Source organism: Vulpes lagopus, chromosome 12, assembly GCF_018345385.1.
Source record: "Vulpes lagopus strain Blue_001 chromosome 12, ASM1834538v1, whole genome shotgun sequence".
Classification (NCBI taxonomy): domain Eukaryota; kingdom Metazoa; phylum Chordata; class Mammalia; order Carnivora; family Canidae; genus Vulpes; species Vulpes lagopus.
This window is the reverse complement of record NC_054835.1, coordinates 34,738,579-34,758,124: the sequence shown is the minus strand read 5'-3', so window position 1 is coordinate 34,758,124 and position 19,546 is coordinate 34,738,579. Positions and strand designations below refer to the sequence as shown.

At 56.4% G+C, this 19,546-nt stretch overlaps 2 protein-coding genes across 5 annotated transcripts; one reads left to right on the top strand and one right to left on the bottom strand.

Moving 5' to 3' along the window:
- The first annotated feature begins 204 nt into the window (after window positions 1–204).
- Window positions 205–17,727, top strand: WFIKKN2 (WAP, follistatin/kazal, immunoglobulin, kunitz and netrin domain containing 2). Of its 3 annotated transcripts, XM_041723726.1 has the most exons (3): window positions 205–264; window positions 2,440–2,498; window positions 14,944–17,727. In XM_041723726.1, exon 3 carries the CDS (start codon window positions 15,013–15,015, stop codon window positions 16,462–16,464), a length of 1,452 nt encoding a protein of 483 aa, XP_041579660.1. In that variant the 5' UTR covers window positions 205–264; window positions 2,440–2,498; window positions 14,944–15,012; the 3' UTR covers window positions 16,465–17,727. The 3 variants fall into 3 exon arrangements, with proteins under 3 accessions (XP_041579660.1, XP_041579661.1, XP_041579659.1); XM_041723727.1 differs by lacking the exons at window positions 205–264; window positions 2,440–2,498 and adding an exon at window positions 10,870–11,189; XM_041723725.1 differs by lacking the exons at window positions 205–264; window positions 2,440–2,498 and adding an exon at window positions 11,135–12,289.
- On the bottom strand, window positions 3,877–11,602 carry LOC121472541. Of its 2 annotated transcripts, XM_041723729.1 has the most exons (3): window positions 11,090–11,602; window positions 10,657–10,884; window positions 3,877–5,031 (listed from the first exon to the last, which is right to left on the bottom strand). In XM_041723729.1, exons 1-3 carry the CDS (start codon window positions 11,600–11,602, stop codon window positions 4,930–4,932), a joined length of 843 nt encoding a protein of 280 aa, XP_041579663.1. In that variant the 3' UTR covers window positions 3,877–4,929. The 2 variants fall into 2 exon arrangements, with proteins under 2 accessions (XP_041579663.1, XP_041579662.1); XM_041723728.1 differs by lacking the exon at window positions 3,877–5,031 and having other exon boundaries at window positions 10,378–10,884.
- Window positions 17,728–19,546: the final 1,819 nt, after the last annotated feature.

The window sequence follows — 19,546 nt, the reverse complement described above, 5'->3', positions numbered from 1 at the left end:
GCCCCTGAGACACTAACATTGATGGATGTGGCACTGCCCTGGGTCCTGCTGGCCCTTGTCTTTTGTGTGTGTGCAATCCCCCGCCAGGAAACCCCATGAGGAAGAGGATTAGTCATAGGGTTCAGACACGGAACCCTCATCCTGACCTTAATGCCCTCTGCCTTTGGTGGAGGGATCTTTGCCTCCTCTGATCCTCTGGCACCTGAGGCCACACTGGGCAGACGTGCAGATTCAAGGTCACTGTCCCTGGGTTGGAACTTGAAGGTATGGAAGGACTAATCCCCCTCTTTTCCTAAGATTTTACTTATTTAGTTGAGAGAGCAGCTCTCTCTCACTGTGGGAGAGAGAGAGCATGGGAGGGAGGAGCAGAGGGACAGGGAGATGCAGCCTCCCTGCTGAGCAGGGACCCTGATGCGGGGCTTGGGGCTCCATCCCAGGACCCAAAGCAGCCACTTAACCAACTGAGCCACCCGGGCGCCCCAGGACTGACTCCCTTAAACAGGTGTCTCGTGTCCCTTGTACACCTTCTAGCTCACTGCCACCTCCCTGCTGCTGACTGGCAGTTAGGGAACAGCACGTCACACATCTTCGGGAAGCACCTGCCCTGTCCTCCGCCGCGATGCCTGCCCCTGGGGCTTGGCACAAGAGAGGCATCTTCTTCCAGCCACCTCCCTGGCAGGAAGTCCTCCTGGCGATCCTGACCAAAGGGCCTGGCCCACTTCCTGCCCTCACCGTGTCCAGCTGCCCGCAGCGTACTTTGTGCTCACAGGAGATCCCCAGTACCGACCCGGTGAGCGGGTCTTGTGTTCTTGAGCGGCTGCAAGCTAGAGCAGTGTCCAGGCTAAAGGTCCCCCGGGGTCTGCCCTTCGCTTAGGGTATGCTGGGTTTGTTTCGTGTGTTTGTTTTCTGAAATCCCCATCCCAACACCTGCCCAAACAGAATGCAAAGGGCAAGGGAAACATGTTTTTAAATGGAATGTAAGATTGGGGCCTCCTTTCTGGTGGCTGGTGTCGACATGGGTTAGAGACTCTCCCCTCTGAGTGGAGCCCATGGGGACTTGGGTGGACTCACTTCTCTCCAGTCTCTGTGGCTGCCTTCCCGTTCTTGGATGGTTCATGTGCGCCACCTGGCACCTCACAGCCTGTGTGTGTGCTGCACCCTCCTTCCCTGGCTGCCTACGGTTCATCGTTAGGGAGCCCAGCGTCCACATCATTTCCTCCGGAAGCCCTTCCCCGACCCCAGCTCTAAATTGGAAACAGGGCTCCTAACCCCTGACGCTCTTCCCCAGAATTTGAGCCAGCCAGGTGTTCAGAGTCCACTCCAGCTGACTTCCTGCCCTTTGCAGGTGGAGAGATGGGGCCGGGGAGAGGAGGCTTAATTGCCGGCTATCACGCACCTTAAAGCTTCTTTGACATTTGCCATTTACGTTGGTGTGAGCGTTTGTCCTGTCTCCATCCCCTACACCAAAATTCCAAATCCATGACTGATGAGGCCACTTATTTTACTCCACCCATCTCCCCAGGTCTAAGTACAGCCCAAGATATGCTGTGATCCCTCAGAAATGCTTGCTGAGTAAATAGTGAATAATCACCTTCCAAAGGGTGATTTGGGTCTGTTGGCTTAGTGTCTGTTGAGGGTTAAAAGAAAAAAAAATGTTATAAACCTCTGGTTTTAGTTGTGCATATGCATGTGTGTCCCAAATCACAACAAAGAATGCATTTCTTGCTATGTGTTGCAGTCAGAGCATTTGGGAGCCTGGAGCATGGAGAAGTTTGCTCCTCCAGTAGTCGCAGATGACAGGGAGGCTGCGTTCAGAGCTGGCTCTTCCTCAGCCCCGGCCTCCTGAAAGCCCATCTGAGGCCTACAGCCCTCTTGCCCCTTGGGGTAGGTAGGCCGAGGCTTCCAGCTGTTGGGCTCAGTTCTTGACGGCTCTGGCCGTGGGAAGCCTGCTGGGTGTCCTAACTATGAGACCATCTTGACCACGGGTTTTTGCTAAAGAGTGAAGCAATGACGGGAACATGCTCCAGGAAAGCAACGAGCCAAGTAGTTTAGGAGGAACTGAAAGGGGGCAGGTCCTGGTGGTTGAGCTAATGAAGCATTGACCTCTGGCCTTCTGGATTAGGTGGTGTGGGTCCACAGGTTTGTGCTGAGTTGATTTTTTTTTAAGACTTTATTTATTTATTCATGAGAGACACACAGAGAGGCAGAGACATAGGCAGAGGGAGAAGCAGGCTCCCTGTGAGGAGCCTGATGCAAAACTTGATCCCTAGACCCCGGGATCATGCTGTGAACTGAAGGCAGACGCTCAACCACTGAGCCACCCAGGTGCCCCAGAGTTGATTAAAACAAGTGCCGTTGTTTGATGAGCAGGAGAGTTTTCAGTGAGGTCTGGCAGTGGCCTGGTATCTGAGTCACTCTGAATCCCTGGTCCTTTCTCAGCCTCAGCAGCCTGGAGGGAGTCGTGATGAGGTCCTACCCATCAGCCTGGATTGCCCCAGGTGAGTGCTATCCTCCATCGAGCATGTCTCTTCTTCATTCTGGGGGGCAGTCCTGTAATCCTCCCTGTTCCCCTCCTTGTCTCCTTCCCTCATCAGTTTTATTAACTGAAAGGAGGCACAAGGCAGTCCCGAGTCTGTCTGCCGAAGCCCCCACTGAGCCACTTTGCTGCCAGCCCGCAGTCACTGGGACAGCACACAAGCTCAGCCTGGCACCCTCCTTCCTTCTCTCCTGCCCCTCTGGCCTCAACCCCAGTGGAGGACCTCCCTCCCTCCCTCCCTGCTATGTGATTCTAACCCAGGGCCTACCTGAGAGTGCTCTGCCCCAGGCTGCTGTGCCTCCATAAGGCTCCCCACCCTCTACATCTGACCCTTGCCACCTTTCAGGGTCTCAGTGGCATCATTCAGCCCTAAAATTGAATCCAAACTCATCGCCTGACACTGGCCTCCCTTCCTTCCTCCGGGCAGAGCTCATTTGCGAGACAGTCAGGGCTGAGGTGGGCTAGTCAAAGGTCCCTTCCCAGGTACCGCCTTTGCTCAGCTTCTCATGGGGGCTGCAGTGCTAAGAGCCAGCTCTGCTTAACAAGGCTGGTCATCTCCTCTGTGTGCATGGCACCCTACCCACTTCTGCTTCCCGGGCCTTTGGGGCTGGCTCAGCCCAGCTTTATCATAACCCACTGGTATCCCACAGGACCACTGGGATCTCTGAGAATCCAGATCCATCTTTAACCTAACATCACACTGTCCTGCATAGCAATTGACTCCAATTCTAAAAGCAGAAGCTAGTTCACAGTGTAGACAAAACCAGGATCTACAAAAATGAGATACCCCACCAGCGAGCAGGTCCTAGGAAAGGCTGCTGTGGCAGATGTGTGGATGACCACCCAAAGCCAATCAGGACTCCCTTTTTCCCTTGCTGCAAAGCAAGAGCTATCACTCTCTGGACCCCCCTTGCAGTTAGGGTCACATGGCACCATGCTGGCCAATGTAGGGTGGCAGGCAGGCTCTTAGGAGGCATCACCTCCCTGAATAGATGGATGCAGTTCCAGGAGCTCTGACCCTTTCCCCTAATCTGGGCCGGGAGTGAGGAAGTATCTAGGGGGGCAGCCATCACTGGGTGTTAGGGACAAAAGCTACATGCTGAGGGTGACAGAAAAGAAAGGAGCCAGGGCTGCCCTGGACTGCTGGTTCTGTGTGAACAGTAAACTAAGGACTGAAGACACAAAGCTCAGAGTCTCTGTTATATGCTGCTCAATGCACTCCTACTTGGCAGTTCTTTTATTTTTATTTTTTTTAAAGATCCTATTTATTTATTCATAAGAAACACACAGAGAGAGGCAGAGACATAGGCAGAGGGAGAAAGCAGGCTCCCTGCAGGGAGCCTGATATGGGACTCGATCCCAGGACCCCGGGATCACAACCAGAGCCAAAGGCAGACACTCAACCACTGAGCCACCCAGGTGCCCCCTAATTGGTAGTTCTTTCGACTGTTGAGCTTTAACCCCCTGGATCATTGGACTCTTGCTGCCCAAATGCATGTGCGCCTGCCTCCCCCATTCCCAGCAGCCATGGCAGTGACTCCCACCCACTCCGCTGTCTCAGTTCCTCTGCACACGTGCCCACTGCAAGGCTCCCGTGGGGCCGGAGCCACAATCCGGCTACCAGCCCACCTCAACTTGTTAGCCTTTCCTGCAGCTGGGCTCCGAGTCGTGGCTGCCAACTGACTCTGGGTCCCTGGCAAGAGAACTGCTGCCCTCATGGGTCACTGTGTGGTCCAGGCGTGGGCTCCCTGAGACTCATCCCCTGTCTCTGGACTGCCCGGCCAGCACTTTGCCTGGTGGAGTCCTGCAGGAGAGTTTCTTGTACATTTTGGGCAGAGAGGATGGTCTGAACGAAGGTATGGACAGAATGTAACACTTAGGTGACCAACTGTTCTGGTTCGCCCAGGACTGAGGCGTATCCTGGGATACCAGGGTTTCAGTGCTAAAACTAGGCCAGCCGCAGGCCAACCAGGAGGGCCGGTTGCCCTAGTGGGATGTTTGGAGAACACCAGTTATCCTGTCCAGCTGGACCATCAGGGCAAGCAGTGAGGCTGGGGAGATGGCAGGAGCAGATCGAAGAGGACACGGGAGACCGATAAATTCTAATTGGGAAGGGCCTTGAAAAGTTCTAGGCAGGTGTATTAGTTTCTTGGGGCTGACATGACAAGTCGCCACAAACACAATGGCTTAGACCAACAGAAATGTCCTCTCACAGCTCTGGAGGCCAGACGGCTGCCATCAAGGTATCAGCAGGCTGCGGTCTCCCTGGAGGCTTTAGGGGAGAATCCTTCTCTTGCCTCTTCCAGCTTCTGGTGGCTGGGGTGCTCCTCCACTTGTGGCCACATCACTCCCTTCTGCCTCCGTCTTCATGGGGCCCTCCCCTCTCAGGCATCTCAGCGCTCTGTCCGCCTTTCTCTTATGAGGACACCTGTCACTGGATTTAGGGCCCTCTTGGATAATCCGGGATGATCGCGTTTCAAGATCCTTAATTCCCTCTGCAAAGACCCATTCCCCAAGTAAGATCACATTCGCAGGTTCTGGGGGTTAGGACATGGACCTATCTTTTTTTGGGGTGGGGAGGCCACCATTCAACCCTCTAGAGCAAGGAAGTGACACGTTCGAGTTTGGAATTTGAAAAGATCGCTCTGGAAGTAGGGAAGAGCATGGTCAAAGAGGGCCTCATGGAAGCCTGGGAAGGAGCCAAGGGGGATGCAGGCATGAAGAGCTGCGTGGTGGGTGTGGTGGACCCCACTGGGTCACCTTCCTTCTGCCTCCAGTGCTGTCCACATGATGCCCAAGCCTTCTCTGGCCAAACAGTCCAGGGCTGCCCCTGGTAGACGCTAGGCTCCTTCTCACCCAGAGTGGTTGGCAGGCCCAGGGATGGGCAGAGCTTCTCTTTGGAGTTCTGGTTTCCTGTCCTAGGACTACTGGTCTCTCTCAGGTATGGCTGACACCAGGAATATTCACCCCTCCTCTGCTTGGTGAACCATCCATTCATTCAACATACACTGGTTGAGTGCGTGCTCTCTGCCTGCCATGGGTTTGCAGCCCGGTCCAGGTAATAGATGATGAATAAGTAATTTCAATGCCACATAAACTGCACCCAGGAATATCACAGGCAATCGATCCCAGGAAGGACAAGGGCCCGGCCGCATGCACAAAGGACCTCAAACGTGGATTTTTGATGTTATCCCTGAACCAATTTACACCCACAGGAACAGTGGTATGTCCCGACAGTGTGGAATGATTAAACCTTACAACAGGCTTTATTTTATTTAAAAAATTTTTTTAAAGATTTTATTTATTTATTCATGAGAGACACAGAGAGAGAGAGAGGCAGAGACACAGGCAGAGGGAGAAGCAGGCTACATGCAGGGAGCCCAACGTGGGACCCGATCCTGGGGCTCCAGGATCAGGCCCTGGGCCAAAGGCAGTGCTAAATCGCTGAGCCACCAGGTTGCCCCTTACAACAGGTTTTAAAACTCAATTTTGCCTTTTTGTTTTGTTTTGCTCTTTCACTGTCAAAACAGTATGAGGAGTCCCGTCCCCCCCCCCCCCCCCCCCCCGTGAGAAGTGGCGAGGACCTTCGTCAGCCTCTGAGATCAAGAAGGCCTCCTAAAAGGCTTGGGGCTCCTGGGACAGGCTGGGAAGGAGGTGCCCGGGACAAAGGAGAGCATCGTGGCCGCGGAGCACACTGGAGGGGCTCAGGGGGGAAAGACAGCATGGAGCTTTTAAAGCTCTGAGAGAGCAATGTGGCAGCTCCCAGAGTTTGAGAGAAAGAGGAGCAAATGATAAGACTGGAGAAGGAAACTGAGGCAAACGTTCACGGTGGTCCACGTTAAAGGCTTTGGCCCTCATCTTGAAGGCGTGGAGAAGCCTTAGGGAAGCCGTCTTTAAGCCCCAGTGGCTCAGCGGTTTAGCGCTGCCTTCAGCCCAGGGCCTGATCCTGGAGACCCGGGATCAGGTCCCACGTCCGGCTCCCTGCATGGAGCCTGCTTCTCCCTCTGCCTGTGTCTCTGTCTCTGTCTCTCTCTCTCTCTCTCTCAATCTGTGTCTCTCATGAACAAATAAAATCTTAAAAAAAAAAAAAAAAAAGAAGTCAGAACTCTTGAAGTGATGGTCAGTGTGGTGGGGGCAGGGGGGGAGCCTGTTTCTCACGCCCCACCCCCACCACGTAGTAGCCCTGCAGTGGGGGTAAGGAGCACACCTGGTTTTAGGGAACATGTGCCCTTTGCACAGCAGCGTGCAGGTAAGCAGGGAGACCCCAGGGCCTGAGACCTCATTTCTCCCTCATTGGAGGAAGAAAGGAAGGAGGAAGCTTCCAGGTTAGGGATTGAGCAGGAGGGAGGCTGGGCCCCTACATGCATAGCATTCCCACCGAGCCCCCAGGTCTGGAAAAAGTGGAATCGGGGGCTGTTCTCTCCCCAGCAGAGCCCAGCCAAGGAACTGAGAGCAGAGCCCCACAGCCCTGCGGCCTTTTGGCTCCTTCACTCCCATGTTTGTCTTGGCTGAGAGCTGCTCGGGGCTTTTTGAAGCTGATTCCATGAAGGCAAAGCTGGGGGAATCAGGACACGGGATCACAGAAGAGGGAGCTGGAAGGGGCCTCAGTCGGGGTTGATGGCAGACCAGGCTGAGAACCCAGGACTCCTCATACAGTGCTCATCCTAAGCAAGTGGGTGAGGGGTCTGACACAGGGCTGAAATCCACTGAGCACTTGATGCCCACCTTCTCCAGAAGGGCATTTAGGGCCTCACAGGTGCCCAGAAGCTCACAGGTGTCTCCTGTTCTTGCTTTAGATGCTAACCAGCTTCCAGGGACTTGGCCCCACCAGCAGGTCCCCCCTGCACCCCCCATCCCCACCCCCACCCAGGTAGGGGTCTAAGGAGTCCTGGCTGGCCTAGGGGACTGGGCCAGGCCCCACCACAGCCAACCCCATAATCTCAGATCTTGATTCAGCACGGCCTCCCCCAGAGGCCCAATGGGGACCCTCCCATGGCCTCCTCTGCACAGATGCCGACAAGTCACGTGTCCCACAGCTGAAGGCCCCCCCGTCTGCCTCCACCATCTGCTGAGGCCCCACAATTATTCTAAAACCCGGTGCAATCTCACTCTGAGGGGAGAGTTCACACAGCCCTGTAATGTAACCCAGGCCCACGGCTGCTCAGGCGGGAGGGTCCCCAGCTGGGTAATGAGCCACCCGCTTTATTGAATTCCCTGGCTTGGTTCTGACTGAGCACTGCCTTTAGCCGAGGTGGTCTGGGTCTTCTGAGAACCCATCTGAGCACCCTGTTTCTTGCTCCTTACCTTCTCCCTCCTCCCAAATAAATTTAAATCAAAGTTCAGGGCAGGGGGGTTCCCAGGCAGTTGGGCTCCTCCAGTGGTTTGGGAGAAAGTATGGCTGCCTCAGGTCTGGGGGCTCAAGCAGGGTGGACCGGAATGGGCTGCTGCTTTGACTGTGCTGGGGCTACCCCATGCAGAAACAAGACCTACAGCTCCCACCCCCACTCTGTCTCCTAAACCTACTGACTGTCCTCTCACCTCCTCTTTCTGGAGGCCTGGGCCCCGCAGAGGGAGGGCCTTGGCCAGGGAGGCTGCACTGTGGGCCAGGCCTTTCCAAGGGGGTGTGTAGGAAAGTGCCTTCTGTGCTCTGGCTTGCAGACTCCCCGCTCAGGCTTCAGGACCCATCCCACCTCACGTCTGCAGCCCGGGGGCCTCTCTCCCCCTCTCTACCCCCAGCACTTGTTGGGACCTTTGAGAGGGCCTTCTCTAGTCTTATCATGTGTTTATATGTTGTCCTTTCTCTCTGGACAAGGACTGTCATCTCCTCCTGTACCCAGAACCAAGCACATAGTAGGTGCTTCAAAAACCATCAAGTAAGGAAAGAGGGAGGAGATGCAAGAGGTTTGGTCTCTGCATAAGCAACACGGCATCTGAGATGCTGGCATGGCATCACTGTCATCCCCCACGTGTGTGGCTGGTCTCCAGAGAGGAGAGACCTGGCCCATTGGGAAAATGGTGTCACCTGTGTTGCTCTGTGTTGTCCTGTCCAGGCCCCAGTGGCTGGGAAGTTGTTATGTGAAGGGTGAACCCGAGGTCAAGGGGCACCCAGAGTTCACTGTCCGGGGTGACTTCTTACAGCTGCAGCTACAGCCCGTCTTGAACCCACCCTGGAGGGTGTGAAGGGGTTGTGGTGTGGGAGCTGGAGGGTATTCTTCTGAGTCCAAATCAGAGCCCAGCCCTCTTGTGACCAAGCTGTGCCTGATGCCTTCAGGGAGGGGGAAAGGCAGGTGACACCCCTGAGGTAAGGCCAACCTGGACTCAGCCCAGGTTCTACTCCGCCAACACTCATGCTGGAGGGAGGGAGGCCTAGGGGGACAGTGGGAATGGGGAGCCCTCCTTTGGTACCAGGGGTGCGATGAGGGTGGGGTGCCTGCCAGCCCTCCAGAGAAGGCAGAGACAGAGCAGCCAGATCTGAGGAACTGTGGGAGGGGCCCAGGAGGAGACTTCAAAGTGCTCCCAGAACAGCTTATAAACACTCTGCGCTGGCGGGGCGGCTGGCAGGGGCCTTTCTGGAGACGCTGGAAGCATGCATGGCTTGTGTGAAGAGCACAGGACTGGGGTCCGGGAGGGGAGGGCATGAGCTGCGGGAGCCTGGGCAGGCCCAGCTAGCCTCCTGTGACTTGGTTTCCTCTCTTGTACAACGGAGCTCCCAGCAACATCTCCCCGCCTCCCTCCCGGGGCTGGCGTGAGGGTCAGTGGGATGATGTAGGTGAAAACGCTGTGTGGGCTCTGAGCCCTGATCAGATGTTATTTATTATTCTGAGCTGTGTTTTGGTGGGAGACTTGGAAGCGCTGAGAGGGAGAGCCGGGGTGTCCTAGGCCCCTTCTTCCCCAATGCTGTTTTGAAAGTTCTTGGAGTGGAATGGCCAGAAATGGGGCCCTGGGCGGGAGAGAGGCCCGTGACTCTTGTAAGGGCTGAGCTGGGTGGATGGAGGCCTTTCCCAGTCAACCCCATGAGGTGAGCTAGAGGAGCGGGTGGGGTGGAGGAGCTTCCCCTGCTTTACGCCAACCCCCACCGCCCCACCCCCCCACCCCAGCCTCCTCTGCTCTGTCGGCCCCAGGCTCTCCCATCACCTCCAGTGGTCTCAGGTGACTCCCCAGAGATCAGCCTCCTCTCCCTGGATATTTGTTCTCATGTAACAGGGCTGTGACAGTTTTTCTAAGTCCTGCTTAGAAATGTGTCACCATCCATTCCCCTTTGTGATTTCAAAGGAGGCTGCGCAAACTGCACTCATCAAGTGCGGGGCTGAGGCCGGCTCCGAGCAGCTGGAACACGGGTTTATGAAATTACAGGGAATTCAAAGCAGCCGGCGTCGCCCGCTGTCTGGCTTCATTACCGGGCCTGGCCTCGGAGGGAAGTTTATTCCAATAATTTAGGGGATTAGGATCTGACACCCTTCATTAGCTCTGTGACATAAGCAGAAAAGACAGATCTTGCAGAATGACCCACACAACGGGAAGAGAATTGGCATGGGGCTGGGAGAAGGTGACACAACACCCCTCGAGGAAAAATCTGCAAGGTGGAGAGAAGCATTATGCTGCCTTTTTACAGTCGAAGGAGATGGCAAACCGTAGCCCTCAAGGGGACAGAAGACCTGGCGAACTGTAGCCCTCAAGGGGACAGAAAACCTGGAAAAGTGGGGGCCTGGGTTCAGGATTCAGTTTCCCCACCTGAGAAATGAGAGCCCTGCTGGGGACCTCCCAAGTCTCTTCTGGCTCTGAAGTGGGCTCAGCCTACACCATCTCCTATCCCTGGGATGCAGCAGATCGGTCACTGCTCCTCAAATCTTTGCAGTTTGGCCTTTCGGAGGTACCCATCTCTTCTGGGGATCTGTGCCCCCCCCACACCCTCTGGGGGTCAAGTGACCCACGCAAACACATTTAGGAAGCTCACTTTTCGATGGTGTTGGAGGCACCTGATGTTTCCTGCCATGGGGGGCAGAAATGCTACCCCCCCAACCACAGCTTTGAACTCTTTCCCTGCCCTCTCTACCAATATAGCATCTGATCTTTCCACAAACTTCTTGTCCCACCTGTAAAAACCAGAGTCGAAGCTGTACCTTGACAGCAGTTCTGACAGCCAGGTGGGCAAGGAGTGGTTCCCAAAGGCCTCTGCCCACATTCTGCAAGCTGGTGTCCCCATTTTTCGTCTTAACGTGGCATCCCATAGCTGTGCGACCGAGGGTGAGTTGCTTAGCCTCTCTGGGTGTCTTCTCCTCCGATCTGCCACGAAGGTAATTTGTCCTGAGGATGCAGTGTCGTGATGCATATAGAGAGCCTGGCACAAACTGAGAGCCCCATAAATATTAGTGTTTAGTACTATTACGCCCATCGGTGGTGGCTGACCTTAGGCGAGTCCCTGGCCCTCTCCGGCCCTAAACATTTCCTTTGTAAAGTGGGGGAAACCCAGACACATGAGAGAGCTCAGGAGCCCCGGGGCGAGTGGTCATCAGGGAGGCCGGCTGCTGCCCAGCGCCGTCCTGAGACACTTACCCCGTAGGTTTTCTTGGAGCCGCCGAGTGTGTCAGTCGAGGAGCGAGGAATGTGATACGTCCCGGCAGCTGGGGGAGCCGGGGGAGCCGGAGCATATCTGGTATGTGTCTCTGGAATGATTTGGGGAAAATTCACCGAAGTTGGAACTTGAGACGCGAACTGCCCGGCCCCCCGAGAGATAGGGAGCTGTCCGCGCGCACCCCCCGCAGAGGGACCGGGTGCGGGGGCAGGAGGCAGCTTACACAGCAGGGCGCTGCTGCTCAGGCCCGCCCTGGAATGGCCGTGAACTTGTTGTTTTTCCACGTCATTTGCTCTCAAATGTACTATCGGGCCAGGCGATGCTAACTCTGCGGCTGCAGGTCCCTCCTTGTAACAAGCGATCGTGTGTTCTTCGGAGGTGGCCACGCGGAGGAGGGGGCCCGGCCCCGGGGAGGTGGGGGAAAGGGAAACAAACCACTCCTTTACAGTGAGCTTGCGTGTCCCGGAGCCAGCTCCCCCCAAAGCACATGCCATTTCTGGCCCTTGAAGGGGTTAAAGGCCTCCTGGAGTCAAAAACAAGCAGGTGTCCCACCGTGCCAGATACGCCGCCTAAACCGCTTCCAGCTTTTTTTTTCCCCTTCTGCAACAAGTCTGTGATCGGCCACGGGACAGAGGAGCCAGCAGCCTGCCTGTGACAGGCATCAGGTTAGCTCGCTCGCTCCCACTCGGGTGGCGCGCCCAGGATATAAATCCAGGCTCGGGCCCCTGCTGCGGGCTCCTCTCCCTGCACACTCAGGAGAGGGAGTTTCCTTGCAGAGACCTTCCCTTTATCTGAAGCCGCACAGCCCAGCGGGCTCCACTGACTTGGTGGAGGCGGCGGCAGCGGCAGCGAGGAAGCCCGCCTGCTGGGGTGGGGAGGGCAGGTGTCTGCAGCCCAGAGGAGGAGGCGGCCCTGGTGGGCCCCAGCCCCTGGCCTCGTTGCAGGGGAGGGCTCTAGCCACCGCAGACCACATCATGTGGGCCCCGGGGTGCTGCTGCCGGCTCTGGTCCCGCTGGGCGCAGGTGGCAGTGCTGCTGCTGCTGCTGCTCGGGGTGCCCCCGAGAGGCCTGACACTGCCGCCCATCCGCTATTCCCATGCTGGCATCTGCCCCAACGACATGAACCCCAACCTCTGGGTGGATGCCCAGAGCACCTGCAAGCGGGAGTGTGAGACAGACCAGGTGAGTGAGAATCCAGAAGACTGACATGGACCACGTGAGTGTGTTAGTGAGGGTGACTGGGAGCCGTGGGGTGGGGAGACTCAGGGGCCCCCGTAGGAAAGGTAGGAAGTTGGGAACGTGAAGGAAGTTGGGCCCCAGGCCTCATGGAGATAAATAGGGCGTGATGCCCGTCCAAGTTCAAGCCCAGAGGAAGAGGTGGGTGTGATGTCCAAGTTCATCAGGGATGGGGAATCCTGGGATTCCTAGTTTCAGGTTTGCCAAGGGCTGCTCTGAGCCAGCACTAGGCCAAGCACATCGCGTGGACAGGCACAGCCTTTCAGCCCCCCATCGACAGGTGAGAGCAGACACTCAGGACAGTGCAGCAAGCAGCCCAAGGTCCCACAGCCAGGGACGGGAGTGTGGGCTTGACACCTGTGTCTCTCTGACATAGCTGAGGCCTCCAGGCCACCTCCCCAGGGGTTCACACCCTGACCCTGAGGTCAGGCCAGCCTGATGGGGAGAGTGGGCAGGAACAGCTCTGGATAGACTCTCTGGTTGTCCCTGGGAGGGGAAGTGGACTCAGTTACAATCTGCCATATTCCTCGGTCCTCCCTTCTGCTCTCATTAGAGCAGCTGGGGCAAAGGGCAGGCCTGGTGCTAAGGACAGTTCTTTCCCAGATCCCGAGTCCAAGGGCTGTTCCTGCTGCTCCCCACAGGGGATGAAGAAGAGCCGACTGGTACCTAGCACCTGCCTGGGCAGAAGGCTGCCCAATTCCTAGGGCCCAGGGCTGGACTGGGCTGGGCATCACCAGGGAATATAAGAGATACTCCATTTGCCAAACGCATATAGTCTACAGAAAAGCCCAAGATTGCCCTGCAGAGAGCGGTCTCTGCCCCATGGTGTCTGGGGCACAACTGTCAGACCTCTCAGGCCAGATGCTGTGAGTGAGCAATGGTGGTGCTGAGGAAAGGGAAGATAAGGAGTGGGAAGGTGCAGATAATTCCCATTCAGCTGAGGTCACGAGGCTCATTGGCTACACTGGCAGTGAAATCTATTCCACTAGCACAGGCCGGCCTGATAAATCAGGTGCAGCATGGGACAGCGAGACTCTGGCTGATTCTGTGTGTGTTGGGGAAAAGGTACCTGTGTGGGGCAAGGGACTCATTTGCCTACGTGTGTATTCTGGGCTCTCAAGCCAAAACTGTTCTAAGGGGTCCTTCTAGGTTTCCTGTGCCCAGAGATACCTTCCCCAGGTTTCTGGGGACTGGAACTTTCATGGACTTTAGGGTCCTAAAGGAGCTTCCTGGGCCAGTCTCTTAAAGGAATTTTATGAACCTTGGGCCCAAGAGTGGATGCTCCTATCCACACTCAGTCCCTCCCGCCCTCCACCCCCCACTGGGTTTCTCACCCTCAGACCCCCAGCTCCAAGATCTGCCCATCCCTGTCCCAAAGCCTCCCCTGGTGTGGCCTAGAGCCTATGCCAAGCAAGGACTGCGAAACAAAGTCCCCATTCTGAGCTGAGAGGGGGAAAACAGTAAACAAGTCAAGCAGGCAGGCTCCACACAGCTCGGGTGGGGGATATCTCCCCCTCTTAGCTGATGTGGAATGTCAAAGAGGCTGAAATAAAAGTCGGAACCACAAGAGGCCAGCCCTAGTGGGGGTAATTCCCAGAGCTACTACCAGGGCGGAGGATTAGGAGCGCTGCCCGCCTGCCCAGTGGGGACGAGGTGTTATTGTCGAAAACACCACGTGAAATCCTTGTTTGTGTCGGCCCCAGAGCATGTTGCTAATTTCGAGGAATTAAACTAATGCCTTACGTGGCTCCACAGCGAATCAAGGGGGGATTACAGCCCTAGTAAGTCCTCGCTGACGGCTTTGCTGACCCTTGCCACCCAAGGGGGGGCTGTTTCCCTTGTTGATTTGTCCCACACGTCAGAGCTGAGCACCTGCGCCTGGCACAGCCCTCCGAGGTAGACCTGGCATCCCCGGGCCTGTGCCGCCGGCCCTCTACAGAGCTGCTGTTCCCGACGCGTGTGTGGCCGGCCTTGAGCATCTGTGCCAGAGGTGTCCGATTTTTCCTCCTTAGGGTTTGGTGTGACCTCTTCATTTCGGCCAGGGCATCCTCACCCCAGTGGAAAAGAGACAGAAAGGCAGGCTTATTTGTTCCAACCTAGACCTCCTTTGTGGTAACCCTATGATGTGGAAGACACGATCTCCTTTCAGAATCCCATCTACCTGGAGCTTGAAGCCCTTTTCTGCCACTTGCCTAGTCTCTGGACGTGGGCATCACTTTTCTGAGTCTGCATTTTCGTCTATAACATGGTAGTCAGAGAACTTCCCCTCTCAGACGTAGGTGGCCTGCCTCTTCTCACAGCTGTGTGACCTTGGGCAAGTCAAGTTACCTGATCTCTCTGTGCCTCAGTTACTACTACCTGTGAAGTGAGGATAATAGCTGTGCCCACCTCACAGTCCCATGATGAGCAGGAGGGAAGTTGACAGGTACAAACGTTCTCACAAGAAGGCCTGGTAAGTGACAGCAGCTACGGGTCCGCTAGCTCCCATCATCATCTAGATGTGGGGCTCCCGTAGGTGGGGAGCTCAGTTCCCTTCCTCAGAAGCTGTGGGGGTGGGGGTGGGGAGCCTCGCTCAGGCCTCTTGATCTTGCTCCCTGCAGGAGTGCGAGACCTATGAGAAGTGCTGCCCCAACGTGTGTGGGACCAAGAGCTGTGTGGCCGCCCGGTACATGGACGTGAAAGGGAAGAAGGGCCCTGTGGGCATGCCCAAGGAGGCCACTTGCGACCACTTCATGTGTCTGCAGCAGGGCTCCGAGTGTGACATCTGGGACGGTCAGCCCGTGTGTAAGTGTAAAGATCGCTGTGAGAAGGAGCCCAGCTTCACGTGTGCCTCTGATGGCCTCACCTACTATAACCGTTGCTACATGGATGCTGAGGCCTGCTCTAAGGGCATCACGCTGGCCGTCGTCACCTGCCGCTATCACTTCACCTGGCCACACACCAGTCCCCCGCCACCTGAGACCACAGCGCGCCCCACCACCGCCTCCCCAGAGACCCCCGGGATGGATATGGTGGCCCCCGCTCTGCTCAACCACCCTGTGCACCAGTCGGTCACCGTGGGTGAGACGGTGAGCTTCCTCTGTGATGTGGTGGGCCGGCCCCGGCCTGAGATCACCTGGGAGAAGCAGCTGGAAGATCGGGAGAACGTGGTCATGCGGCCAAACCACGTGCGGGGCAACGTGGTGGTCACCAACATCGCCCAGCTGGTCATCTACAACGCCCAGCCCCAGGACACTGGCATCTATACGTGCACAGCCCGGAATGCTGGCGGGGTCCTGCGTGCCGACTTCCCACTGTCAGTGGTAAGGGGGGGTCAGGCTGCGACCACCTTGGAGAGCGGCCCCAACGGCACGGCCTTCCCCGCGGCCGAGTGCCTGAAGCCCCCCGACAGCGAGGACTGCGGCGAGGAGCAGACCCGCTGGCACTTCGACGCGCAGGCCAACAACTGCCTCACCTTCACCTTTGGCCACTGCCACCGCAACCGGAACCACTTTGAGACCTATGAGGCCTGCATGCTGGCCTGCATGAGCGGGCCGCTGGCCGTGTGCAGCCTGCCCGCCCTGCAGGGGCCCTGCAAGGCCTACGCCCCTCGCTGGGCTTACAACAGCCAGAGCGGCCAGTGCCAGTCCTTCGTCTACGGCGGCTGCGAGGGCAACAGCAACAACTTTGAGAGCCGCGAGGCCTGCGAGGAGTCCTGCCCCTTCCCTCGGGGGAACCAGCGCTGCCGGGCCTGCAAGCCAAGGCAGAAGCTCGTCACCAGCTTCTGTCGGAGCGACTTTGTCATCTTGGGCCGCGTGTCTGAGCTGACCGAGGAGCCCGACTCGGGTCGCGCTCTGGTGACTGTGGACGAGGTCCTCAAGGATGAGAAGATGGGCCTCAAGTTCCTGGGCCAGGAGCCACTGGAAGTCACCCTGCTCCACGTGGACTGGACCTGCCCCTGCCCCAATGTGACGGTGGGCGAGACACCGCTCATCATCATGGGTGAGGTGGATGGTGGCATGGCCATGCTGCGGCCCGACAGCTTCGTGGGGGCGTCCAGCAGCCGGCGGGTCAGGAAGCTGCGCGAGGTCATGCACAAGAAGACCTGCGACGTCCTCAAGGAGTTTCTGGGCTTGCACTGAAGCCCCCCCCACCCCGCCCCTCCCCAGCCCCCTCCCCCGCCCTCATCTACCTATCCACCCCTCACGCCTCTCAGTCCACAAACTGGGCAAGGGCAGGTTAGACAGTCTTGGGCCAGCAGGGAAACAGCAATCAGTGCATCAGAAAAAATCTACCAGAGGCTCTTAGATCAACTTCTAGTCTTTGGGTTCAATCAGGGGTCTGTATCTTCTTTAGCTGAAGGGGACAAAAGGAGAAGCCAGTAGACACCTGGAAGCTATTCCTGATGACCAGTCAGCCTGGGCGTTATGACCTTCTCTTTGCTGGTCGGCCCACAGCCAGTGCCCAGCTGGGCTTCCAGAGATGGCGACTGCGTGGTCACGGGAATCATGGAATGAATCTGTTTGCCAAAAGGGTAGGTGGGGAGAGAAAGCATGCAATTTGCCCTGAGGTGGTGGTGAGCCTGTGCTTCGGTCAAATTGGCTCTGTGGACTCTGAGGCCACCATGGCACCAGCAGAATATACAGTTTCCATGCTTCTCCTTGGCTTTATTGATTGGTTCATTGATTGTCAATTTATTAACTTAGCTCTGCTCAGTCTGACTCAAGGGACATTTTCAGAACACGTACCGGGAGCCAGGCGCTAGGACACAGAGAGATATTAGTCACTGCCCAGCTCCTGCTGACTGATGGGAATGTCCAGACCCCAGAGTCCCCCGCCTCCCCAGGGCCCCCAGAAGCAGACCCATGGCTGGCCCTCCCAACTGTCAAATGGTCCCATTTGAGGGACAGGGTGCTTTCAACTGCCACTGGCTTCCTTGGACAGAAAGCAGATAGAAGCCCCAGGATCTGTTTTGGTGGGAAGGGAAATAAAGGGAAAGTCAGGATTGGGGTGGGAAGCTCCCTGAAAGAAAGGAGGGAGGAGGGGAGTCAGGCTTGGGAAGGAAAAGGAATGTTGCTCGATGCTTCCATCTGGTGGTGGCCTTGGGAGCTGCAGGGCCCTGAGGGCGTCTCCAGGCGAGAGCAGGGAGGGCAGATTTGGGGTTGCGGCAGCTTGTTGGTGACTTCTCGTTTCTGTGCAGGTCCAGCCACCACCACCCCCCCACACACACACACACACTAAAGGACTTGGGAAAGCCACTGTCAGCTCTACATCTGCCCCCCTTTCCTCCTCAGCCCTTCATTCTGTCCGGGACCCCCAAAGCTGAAGAAGGTCATTGTGGGGCATCCTGTTTCTTCCTCAAATGTAGGGAGGAAGATACCGATTAAAAGTTCATAGTATCAACAGCCCTTCGTGTGTGATTTCTTTGGTTTAGTGTGGGGGAGGGGGCGGTGGTGTCATTTGCTCTGGCGACCTTGCAGGAGGGATGTCTGGCCAATGGGACCACATTTGGGTGATGGAGGGACACTAACATTCGCTCCACTTTGGAGTTCTGAGGTTCCTTAACTGGGTGCTCCCCACAGCTCAGGAAGGCTTTGGCCAGAGAGGCCAGGTGACTTACCCAGGAACTCAGAGGGCAGGAAGATGGGGGATGTAGGCCCAGATGTTCTAACTTAGGTTTCAGGCTCCCTGCCCATCACGATACTATCGGGCCAGGGGCAGACTCCAGACCCTGCCACTGATGGTGTCGTATTTAGAAGCACAAAAGTGGAAGAGACATGAATAGGGCAGGAAGAGGCAGGACACTCAGCCAAAGCTCCCTAAGGGCCTGGGTGAGGCCTGGTCCCAAAACCCTCAGTCATGTGCTCAGTTCTCATGATGGGGATAACAGCACCTTTACTCTCAGGTACTTGGGACTATTTCCTGTCCTTGGGGATGTGTTCAGTAGCCCGTGGAGGTGGCATGCCCCACAGCTTGTCTGTCCCTCAGGCTGCAAGCCAGCCAAGCTCAAGAGACACCTAGCTCCTGTCCACTTCCCTGGATCTTTCAGGGCCATAGCCCCAAGGAGGAATCCCCACCCAGCCCCGCCCAGCCCAGCCCAGTCTAGCCAATCCCCTCTTAAACATAATTCCTGCAAGAAGAAGGGGACCAGGGGCACCTGGGTGACTCAGTTAAGCGTCTGCCTTTGAGTCAGGTCATGATCTCAGGGTCCTGGGACCGAGCCCTGCATCGGGCTTCCTGCTCAGTGGGGAAGTCTGCTTCTCCCTCTCCCTCTGCCCCTGCTCATGCTGTCTCTCGCTCACTCTGTTGGAGGAGGCCAGGATGAGGAAGACAAGTTCCTCCCATTCTAGAGGAGTAGGAGCATCTCAAGTCACCTTTGGGAAAATGCTGAGCATCACACTTAGCCACCAGGAAAGTATGAGTACTCGCCACAGGCCCCTCCCTAGGTGGGTCAGGGAACCAGGGAGGTGAGGACTCAGCTCCTCACCCACCCTTAGGGACTTGGGGACATTCTGTTGCACCTGCTTCTAGGCTGAGGTGTCCCAATAAGTAACACATTACCTTAGAGCCTGAGGGCCAAGTGTCCACCTGCTAGACCTGTCATCTCCCTTTTTGCACAGACACGGGGCCTGTGCCCCATGGCTGCCTGGTGGAGGTGTGACATTCAGGGGAAACTGATTTCAAGGCTCCTTCTCACCAGCTCACAGCATACTCATAGCCCAAGACCTGGGGTCCCTGTCCCACTTCAGAGAAAGCCCGGCTGGTGCAGCCAGAACAACCTAGGTCTGAATCTGGGCTCTGACACTTCCCTGGTGTCTCTCTGAGCCCTAGCTTCCTTGTCTGTAAAGCAGAGGGTAGTATGTGCACTTCCTGGAGACTTGAGGAGCTTGGCCCTGTTAACCTTGCCATAATGAAAAGCCTAGGAGACAGAGCCTGGCACAGATGGCTGTCCCTGTGCCCCCTCTTGGCCCTCAGCAACTGCCTGGCCAAAGACAGACCCCCAGGACTTAAAGCCCTTGCCTCATCCTGCTGGGCCGGGGGTTTCACAGACTCGAACATACAACTTCAAATATTTTATTCTATTGCTCACAGAGCACATTCAGACGGATCACCCTGCATAGGCTGATTTGGGGTTCAGAAAACATAGGCACTTAGGGAATGGGCATCTATTCTACTTTTAAACCTACTACATGGCATTTATTTTTCTGTCCTTGAAACCAAATG

What these genes read in the sequence shown, in the direction of transcription:
- LOC121472541 (XM_041723728.1), bottom strand. Translation starts at nt 11,602, where the DNA reads ATGGCATGTGCTTTGGGGGGAGCTGGCTCCGGGACACGCAAGCTCACT. An exon ending in GCTCCAAGAAAACCTACGGG is followed by an intron (nt 10,885 to 11,089) that starts GTAAGTGTCTCA and finishes TGGGGCTCTCAG; the next exon opens with TTTGTGCCAGGCTCTCTATA.
- WFIKKN2 (XM_041723725.1), top strand. Translation starts at nt 12,083, where the DNA reads ATGTGGGCCCCGGGGTGCTGCTGCCGGCTCTGGTCCCGCTGGGCGCAG. An exon ending in GGGAGTGTGAGACAGACCAG is followed by an intron (nt 12,290 to 14,943) that starts GTGAGTGAGAAT and finishes TGCTCCCTGCAG; the next exon opens with GAGTGCGAGACCTATGAGAA.